This window comes from Lepidochelys kempii, chromosome 1, assembly GCF_965140265.1.
Source record: "Lepidochelys kempii isolate rLepKem1 chromosome 1, rLepKem1.hap2, whole genome shotgun sequence".
Lineage (NCBI taxonomy): Eukaryota > Metazoa > Chordata > Testudines > Cheloniidae > Lepidochelys > Lepidochelys kempii.
In genome coordinates this window covers 4,936,474-4,946,319 of record NC_133256.1, presented here as the reverse complement: position 1 = coordinate 4,946,319, position 9,846 = coordinate 4,936,474, and the positions used below count along the sequence as shown (strand labels likewise).

At 46.2% G+C, this 9,846-nt stretch overlaps 1 protein-coding gene across 1 annotated transcript; it reads left to right on the top strand.

Moving 5' to 3' along the window:
* Positions 1-7,123: 7,123 nt before the first annotated feature.
* Positions 7,124-8,140, top strand: LOC140905598 (olfactory receptor 51G2-like). Its single transcript, XM_073329112.1, has one exon. The coding sequence runs from the start codon at positions 7,124-7,126 to the stop codon at positions 8,138-8,140; it is 1,017 nt and encodes a 338-aa protein (XP_073185213.1).
* Positions 8,141-9,846: the final 1,706 nt, after the last annotated feature.

Here is a 9,846-nt window from a genome sequence, read left to right as displayed (position 1 = left end):
CATTTAAGATTTTTACTTCATTTGTTTCAACACTTTCTTTAACATACAGTGCCACTCTTCCACCACCACGATCTGTTCTGTCCATCTGATATATTTTCTACCCTTTGATTATCCTCATTCCCCCAAACTTCTGTGATGACTATTATATCAATATCCTCCTTTAATATCCAGATAGACTCATAAGATCCTACCTTTATTTTATCATCTTCCATTCTCTCCTCTTTACTAGGAAATTGTCATAAATATAAAGGGAAGGGTAACCTCCTTTCTGTATACAGCGCTATAAAATCCCTCCTGGCCAGAGGCAAAATTCTTTCACCTGTAAAGGGTTAAGAAGCGAAGGTGTCCTGGCCAGCACGTGACCCAAAATGACCAATGAGGGGACAAGATACTTTCAAATCTGGAGGAGGGGAAAAGGCTTTGGTCTGTCTGTGTGATACCTTTGCTGGGAACAGATCAAGCCCTCCAACTCCTGTAAAGTTAGTAAGTAATCTAGCTAGAAAATGCATTAGGTTTTCTTTGTTTTGGCTTGTGAAATTCGCTGTGCTGGAGGAAATGTGTATTCCTGGTTTTGTGTCTTTTTGTAACTTAAGGTTTTGCCGAGAGGGATTCTCTAAGTTTGAATCTGACTGCCAGTAAGGTTATCTTCCATTCTGATCTTACAGAGTTGTTCTCTTGTCTTTTTTTTGTTTTTCTAATAAAGTTCTGTTTTTTTAAGAATCTGATTGGTTTTTTTTGGGGTCTTGAAAATCCAAGGCTGGGTTCCTTTTCAACAGGACATCACAGAGGTGTCTTGAGCCCCCATCCAGTAAACTGGGAAAATTACATCCCACCCCTTGGTGCCTCTGAAAGGCAATATTTCTCCACTCACAAGCACAAACTCTGAGTGTAGGAAAGTAACTTTTAATTAAAGGAGGGAAGTTATCCAATCTTAATTAGGGAAAATGTCACAAGCAGGAGACATACACATAAAACTGTGAGCAGGACAGAGTGTGTGGGGCAGTGGCTTCTGCCTCATATGCTTGAGTTCTACAATGAGTTCTTTAGTTCTTTACTGTGCCCCTCTCTTCTCCCTCACCTCACCCCACTCACTGAGGTCATCCTTGGTCAGCGATGGACCAAAATACTTCCTTTTATTTGCGTTAAACCTGCTGCTTATTAAATTTATTTGGTGGCCCCTAGTTCTTCCTTTTTTATTTTCTCCACACCAGTCAGGATTTTATAGACCTCAATCATATCCCCCCTTAGTTGTCTCTTTATCAAGTGGAAAAGTTACATTTCCAAGTTACCTTCATGAATACACTTACTCTGCCAAAGTATCCAGCAGATAGAGTGGTGATGTTCAAAGTGATCAGATTTGGTTAGTGTTGGGTTACAAATCACAGTAGTAAAGAGTGCTTTGAGGGTGAAATGTGAATAAAGGGGAGTAGAACTGTGCTTAACCTGCCCCAAATGAGTGGGTACCCTCAGCTGAAAGTACCACGTTAAGCCAAGGGCTCAAATGCCAGATTCCTGTGACGTTAATAGGAGTGGGACAGGTGTCCCATCCAGGATGTGTGAACTCTCCCTAAGGGTTCCAGGTCTGGTTTAATGTGTTCCTACCCACTGTTCAAAGATAGAGCTAAATAGGGTCCATTAGGAGCCTTTTGTTATTTTCAGTGATCAAATGAGAACTGAAATCACTGGTGGTGGGAGGGCATTTCTGCCTGGCCTGCTAAAAGTTGAAAATCACTAAAAGCTGACAACGACTAAGAAGACTGACCTTCCAAGATCAAAGCAGAGATATTGGTGGCAGTAGAAGGGAAGTACCAGTCGTCCAGTGGAGAGGAACTGCGTCTGGCGGGATGGCCAGCCAGATCAAGTGCTCAGTTGGTGGAGCAAGCAAGGTGCCTTCTTCCCCAGGTGGGAGATGAACTCACACATATGCACCTCTCAACCCTGTGCATATGAGTGTGAAGGCCCTGTGCTCTGGCCCCAAAGCAGAGACAAAAAAAAAAACAAAAACCCTCCTTTCAGCTGAAAACCTGCTTTCCAGCAGCCCAAAGGAAAAAAAAATCCATTTTAAATCTGTGCTTCTTGTTCAAAAAATCTCAAATTGATCTCAAAATGATTTCAAGATAATCCCACCACTCTGCCACCATGTCAAGGTTCCTTCCCCACTCTGAACTCTAGGGTACAGATGTGGGGACCTGCATGAAAACCCCCTTAAGCTTATTTTTACCAGCTTAGGTTAAAACTTCCCCAAGGTACAAACTATTTTACCTTTTGCCCTTGGACTTTATTGCTGCCACCACCAATAAATACCTTCTAATAAATATATAACAGGGAAAGAGCCAGCTTGGAAACTTCCCCCCACCCCCAATCCTCCCAAAACCTACACCCCCTTTCCTGGGGAAGGCTTGATAAAAATCCTCACCAATTTCCATAGGTGACCACAGACCCAAACCCTTGGATCTTAGAACAATGAAAAAGCATTCAGTTTCCTTACAAGAAGACTTTTCGTAGAAGTAAAAAGTAAAAGAATTACCTCTGCAAAATCAGGATGGTGAATACCTTACAGGGTAATCAGATTCAAAACATAGAGAATCCCTCTAGGCAAAGCCTTAAGTTACAAAAACAGGAATATATATTCCATTCAGCACATCTTATTTTATCAGCCATTTAAACAAAACAAAATCTAACCCATATCTAGCTAGATTACTTACTAAATTCTAAGACTCCATTCCTGTTCTATTTCCGGCAAAAGCAACACACAGACAGAGAGAACCTTTGTTTCTCCCCAGCTCCAGCTTTGAAAGTATCTTGTCTCCTCATTGGTCATTTTGGTCAGGTACCAGCGAGGTTACCTTTAGCTTCTTAACCCTTTACATGTGAAAGGGTTTTTCCTCTGGCCACAACCGATTTTAAAGGTGTTTACCCTTCCCTTTATATTTATGACAGGAGGCAACACATTTTAATAGCCCTGGGCCCCCAGAAGAATTAATCCGGCCCTGCTCCTATATCACTACAAGCTAAGTTAGACAGGCTTTGCTCTGGAGATAAAGAAACAGAAACGATCCAATTTACATTCTTTTGGGAAGCCAATGGGATCTTGGGAACAGTGATGTAGCTAGAACAGGAAAACTGGGTGGACCCACCTTTCAGGAGCCCCATCGCCCCCTACAGGGGCAGATTAGGGTTTTGTGTGGCCCTGGCTCATCCAGAAAAACTGAGGTGCCTTCTTCATCCCTTCTGAAGCCCCCCTCCTGCTGGGGAAATGGGGCCAAGGGTGAAGGGGTTTGCACCCAGTGCTCGTGCCGGGGAGTGAGCTTCAGGGCAAGTGGTGAGGTGGTGGGGGCTTATTCTGCTTCCCCCCCACAGCAATTCTGAGATGCTGGGCTTGCCCCATTCCTACTGCCCAGCTCTATTCTAGTGCCCTGACCCACTCTACGACAGCCAGGTGGAGGGAGAGGAAATCCCCCGCACCCGGACCTTGTTTCACCTCAGGAGAGGAAGGTGGGTGGAATGGAGCAGGGTGACACCATTGGCCCAGGACTAGTGGCTAATCCACTACTGGCCCAAACCCACCCCCACAAGGCACACCCCCATCTGGGGCAAGAGACCAGGGAATCAGCTCTCTGCACCAGCTGGAGAGGGATACAGCTGGGCACCAAGCTGGAATCAGGAGTCCCAGCTGGTGGATTGGGCTTTGATGCTAAATGGGTGGCCCCTGGCCCCCCAAGGCCCACCCATGGCTACACCCTGGCTCTGATCCAGCCTTGTTTCCCTGTGTCTCTGAGGCCATCTTTCCATCTATTTGCCCATTCCTTGTGGAAGCAGCTCTTGCTGAAACCCATGTGAGCCTGGGCCCTGTCACCACAGTGCTCTGTGCTCAGTGTGTCACAGGGTCAAGGTGTGAAGCTGACCTTTGCCCTCAGACTGCTTTCTGCCAGCCAGACCGTCTAAGATGAGGCCCTGTGTCTGTTAGTCCATTCTTTGCAATGACTTGGAAACACAGGTCTAGTGACTGTGCAGAAACTCCCGGCATCCCCGTGACACTCCCACACGCCCCTCCAAAATCCTCATTCTTATTCCTTGTTCCTCATGGAGAAGGGAAGGGTCCTCCCCTACTGGAAAGAACTGAGGGAAATTTCCATGAGAGGAACCTTTAGGAATCTCCCTTCCCTTCCCTGGCCTGCACCCTGGGTTTGTAATGCTGAAAAGGGGGCTGTCAGGGAGTAATCAGGCCCCATGTTATTATTCTATTGTATTTTATTTCAGCAAGACCACAGCTGTGACGGCATCATCATTACCACTCAGCCACCCTTGAGGGAGCCATGTCACTAATCGGCACCATTTGAACAGTGACGACAAGCCTGGATTCTAAGAATAGAGCCTGCAGCAGGGCTGGTGCTACAGTCCAATTAGGTAACATCACCACGCGTCCCCTATCATTTGGCCTCCTTCAATTTGCCATTGGCTGTGACATGGGTTAAAGCTGTTGCACACAAAGCCAAGCAGCAGAGATTCTCTGAGGGCCAAGTGGCCCCCCAGGGGACTGTGCCAGCATGTTTTATAAAGACACCTGCATCCCTGTCTGAACAGAGACTGCCTGCTGCCTGTGCAACCTCTCCGATGACTCCGTGTCCTTTAGGGTGAAGACCTCTGGTGTCAGCGGCTCCCCTTCTAGCAGGAACTGGGTATGTTGGCAGGTTTCACTATCTTTACGATGTGAAGTGAAGGGGAAAGGCTGCAAGCTGTTTACACTGGCAGATGTTCTGTGCTATTGCAGTGAAGTCAGCCGGGCTGTCAGAGTGACTCTGTAAGAGCGGCAGGAGGACAGGCAGCAAGGTGCTCAGTGGGTTATTCTGGTTACACAGAAACTGGAGCTTGGAGTGTTAAAAGCCTGATGACCCAAGTCAGGATTTCTCTAGGGGTCCCATTTCCAGAGGTGCCCTGTGCTCTGGGCCCGATCCTGCCAGGAGCTGAGTGACAGGAGACCCCACGGAATGTCAGTGACTAGTTCCCAAATTTACTTGGGTTTATTTGCTTCTGGAAATGTAATCAGAAAATGCATTTTCCAAAGCTTTTTTTCTCTGGCTTGATTGTGAACACAGGAATTCAGAGCTGCATTGCTTTGTGGTACCAGGTCCGAAGGGCGTATTTTTGCCCTATAGTTACTATATTTACAGGGCTACAGGCATCTCTTCTCCCACTCTGGTCTCTGAGTGCAAAATGTCAGGCCTTGTAGCCTTCCCGCTCATGGGATGGAATCCCTCAATTCTCCCACACTCAGACTGGGCCCTGGGCTACAACTCAGTGTGGGTCAACTGTGCTTGCAGAGCAGGTCTGAGTGGGTTCAGCACCTGTGGTTGATGTGTGCGTACTAAGGTACAGAAGTGTGAATGTTATGCCAAAAAATAAAAATGTTACAAACCAAACTTTCATGTCATGCCTGTATATTGAAAGCCAGCAGCAGAGTTGTTAGAATCTCTGCAGGAAGGAGTAGGGGTAACTTTACTGCTTTGGCTTTAGAAAGTGTTTCAGAAGTGCTCCACATACTGTTTGCAATGGGTTTGTGCTATTAACTCTTTGTTAAGTGAACATTTGTGTGATACTGTCTCCTGGTAACTGACTAGAAGCTATTTCTAACACTTACATTCAGAGTCATGCACTCAATAACTCTGCAAGGCTTGTGCAAGACTTTCCAAAAGGCCATGAGAGACCAGAACCGCTGGTCTGTGTTTCAGCAAAGAGTTTAGCTGAGGTGCAGGGAAGGAGAGTGGTAGAGTAGTTGTGTGTAATTGAGCCCAGTCACCATGGCTGAAGTAACTAGTACACTCAAGTGGATATAAGTGCAGTACCAGGGTTTGAAGTATTGACCCATTTGTGAAGCCATCTCCTCCCCTGCCCAGCTGAAATAACTGTCAGTGTCAGGTTGTAATTTTCCAAATATCTACAGACCGTTGCATGGGGAGAGGATGGAGGTCCCCGGGAGGGAGGGGTATAAAGAGAAGCCTGTAGGATGATCAAAATCTCTGGATTCTGTCAACATTGCCCTTCAGCTTCTCTTCAAGGGATTCTAGGGGTCAGAGTTTATCACTGGAAGCTTTTGGTAAGGGTGAGTTAATAGAGCCCAGTTCTAATTGAATTTACACATGAAAGTCTGGTGTGAGGCTGTTGATATCACTGTTGTTGAATTAAGGACCTGACCCTAAAGATTTATCCCAAATCCTGGAAAGAGGCAGTTGCATAACGTGGACTGTCAGGAGTGGAGAAAAAAAGAATTCAGATAAGGAAGCTATAAAACACATTTAAAAATAGCATCAGTGCAGGACAGGTAAATACAATGACTGTTTTCACCATGAACTTGCATGTATTTATACAGATGGTATGACACAAGGGGCCACACGCAGAAGTGCAGGGCCAGAAAGGGTGTCTGTGTGAAGGGTATAACAGAGTTCAAAGGAGAACTACATAAATTAATGGATGATGGATCACTTGATGATGACCGTTCTGTTCATTCCCTCTGGGGCACCTGGCATAAGTCACTGTCGAAGATAGATACTAGGCTAGATGGACCCTTCGTCTCACCCAGTATGGGCGTTCTTATGTTTGTATGTTCTAAGGTCACAATGGTAAAATCATACTGTGCTCAAGTAGGCTGTGGAATTCACAGCCACAAGATATCAATGGGGCCAAGAGCTTAGCAGGATTCAAAGAGGGACTGAGAAATCAGAAAATCCAATTACAGTAGAGAGGATTGTTTTAAAAAAGTTTTGGAGAGGCTCTAAACCTTCCTGATTTACACCACAAAACATATCTATCTAGTGGGTGTCAGGGGGAAACTCCCTGGGAGCAGGTTATCTCATCACAGCATAATTCAGGACTTCTTCTACCTTCCTCTGAAGCATCTGGACATGGCCACTGGTTACTGGGGGAGATGGACTACAAGTCTGATCCAGTCTGATTAATCTGATCCATGTAAATCCAACAGTATGTTTTTGCTTATCTACCTTGAGCCCTGGGAGTCTGTAGATGTGCACTGAGAGCAGAATGATTTCTTGCTAAATATCATCTAATCTCCTCTTATTTTTCTTTTAGGAAGGGCATTTCAGAACTCCTCGCACCTGCCCAGTACATTATGTCAGCTGTCAATGACACCAAATTAAAATCTGTAATATTCCTTCTCTCCGGGCTACCCGGTCATAGAGACGCACATCTCTGGATTTCTATCCCCTTCTGCTTCATGTATGTTATTTCAATAGTAGGAAATTTAGTCATTCTGTTTATTGTAAAAACAGATCCAAGCCTCCATGAGCCCATGTACATTTTCCTTTCCATGTTGGCCATCACAGACCTTGGCATATCCATAACCACCATACCGACGATACTGGGCATATACTTGTTTAACTCTAGGGAGATCAGCCTCGATGCCTGTTTAGCTCAGCTCTTCTTCATCCACTTGCTTCAGTGCACTGAATCCTCCCTGCTCTTGTTGATGGCCTTTGACCGCTTTATCGCGATCCGTAACCCGCTGAGATATGCTTCCATCTTAACCCTGCCAAGAATAGCCAAGATGGGACTGGTGGCTGTGCTAAGGGCAATGGTCATAATACTTCCACTTCCCTTTCTCCTGAAACGGTTCAGATACTGTCAAGCCAATGTCCTCTTCAATTCCTACTGCACGCACCGGGAGGTCATGACAATGGCTTGTTTGGATATCACAGTCAATATCATCTATGGATTGTTTACTAAACTCTTAACAATGGGGTTGGACTCGCTGCTCATTTTTCTCTCTTATGTGATGATCCTCAAAACAGTGCTGAGCATCACATCCCACAAGGAGTGCCTGAGAGCCCTGAACACCTGTGTCTCCCACCTCTGCGTCCTCCTTCTCTTCTACACACCAGAGATCAGCTTGACTGTGATACACAGCTTTGGGAAGGGCTCTTATCCCTTACTTCAGATTCTCCTGGGCTACATCGCCCTGCTTCTCCCACCACTGATGAACCCAATTGTGTACAGCATGAAAATCAAACACCTTCGTCTGAGGATAATCAGGATATTCATCAAGAGAAGGGTCAGTTCACCACCTGGCTCTAGTGACATAGGAGACAAAAAACATGAGCCACCTATTCCATCCTGGACCCATATGTAACCCTTCTGCCAGTCAGAGTTGGCAGCAACCAGGGCCAGGTTCTGTGTCTAGGGGTTCCATTCCAATAACACAATGCAAAACTGGCTCAAGCCCCCATCCAGTGACCTGGGACAAATATATACCACCTCCCCCCCCAGGTGCCTTTAAGAGGCAATACTTCCCCTCTCGCCCACACAGAGTCTGAGTGTAGCAAAAGTCTTTTAATAACAGAGAGAAACAATGTGGCATTATGTTGGAGAAACACCACCAACAGGATTCATAACACAACCCATGAGAAAAAACCCACCCCAAGCAAATTGGGCCATGTCCTTTCCCTTTGGTTCTTGAGGCCAGCAACCCAAAAATCCCCCAAAGTCCAACAACCCCAAAGTCCAGCAACCCAAATGTCTCTGTCCTTGGTGAGTCCAGAGTTCAAAAGTTCATCTGCACTGTTTGAACCCCACCACACATGTGTTGAAATGGGGGGGGGGGGGGAGTAAAGGCGCACTTTACATGCTCCAACAGTCGACTGCCCCGCCTCTCTGTGGGTTTCTGCTGCAACCCTCACCACCTCCTGCTCCCCACTCCACCAGCTGCTCCTCTCCAGTAAGAGTTCTGTAAGCCATTCACCAATTACCTTCAGGCCCTCTGTTACTAGTACTCAGTGATTTCAGCTTATAGTAGGGAAGTCCCAGTGCTGGTGCACCATTGACTCAAAGTGAATTCAGCTCTGCAATCTGTAACTAGACTCCTAATAGAATCAAAATTAGCTGTGCTATTACACAGTGGAGAGAGAAGACAGTACAGTTGGCATTAGAGACCTCACAAGGGTCCCATACCACAAGGTACAAATAGCTGCCCCCAACCTCTCTCCCCTCACTGAGTTTTGGAACCTATGTCCCTTTCCTAGAGAGTGCTACGCAGTTGATGGTGAGTCCCTCTATCATAACAAAAAGCCAAGTACAGTTCCACTGTACTTGATTCACATAATCAGGATAATAACACTTTATTCTTCCTGCCCCAATAACTGGGGATCCCATAGCAGCCAAAATGACCATCTAGGTGGGGTGGGTGTGCCTATGAAAATGAGAACAGCCCCTAAAGTTCTTTTCCACAACCTGCAACAACTCACCACCAGATGTCAGGGTAGAGCTCATCCTGACTCTGCTTACACTTACATCCAAGATGACATGAGTTACTCATCTCCACTATATAGAAAGTTTCATATGGGGTCTAAGCCCTGGTCTACACTAGGAGTTGAGGTTGACTTTAGCAGCGTTAAATCGATTTAAGCCTGCACCCGTCCACAAGATGAAGCCCTTTTTTTCAACTTAAAGGGTTCTTAGAATCGATTTCTTTACTCCATCCTCAACAAGGTGATTAGTGCTGAAATCAGTCTTGCCAGGTCAAATTTGGGGTACTGTGGACACAATTAGACGGTATTGGCTTCCGGGAGCTATCCCACAGTGCCCCGTTGTGACCGCTCTGGACAGCGCTCTCAGCTCAGATGCACTGGCCACGTAGACAGGAAAAGGCCCTCGAACTTTTGAATTTCAATTTCCTGTTTGGCCAGCGTGGCAAGCTGCAGGTGAGTGCAGAGCTCATCAGCAGAGGTGACCATGATGGAGTCCCAGAATCGCAAAAGAGCTCCAGCAAGGATCAAACGGGAGGTACGGGATCTGATCCCTGTATGGGGAGAGGAATCCGTGCTATCCGAACTCCGTTCC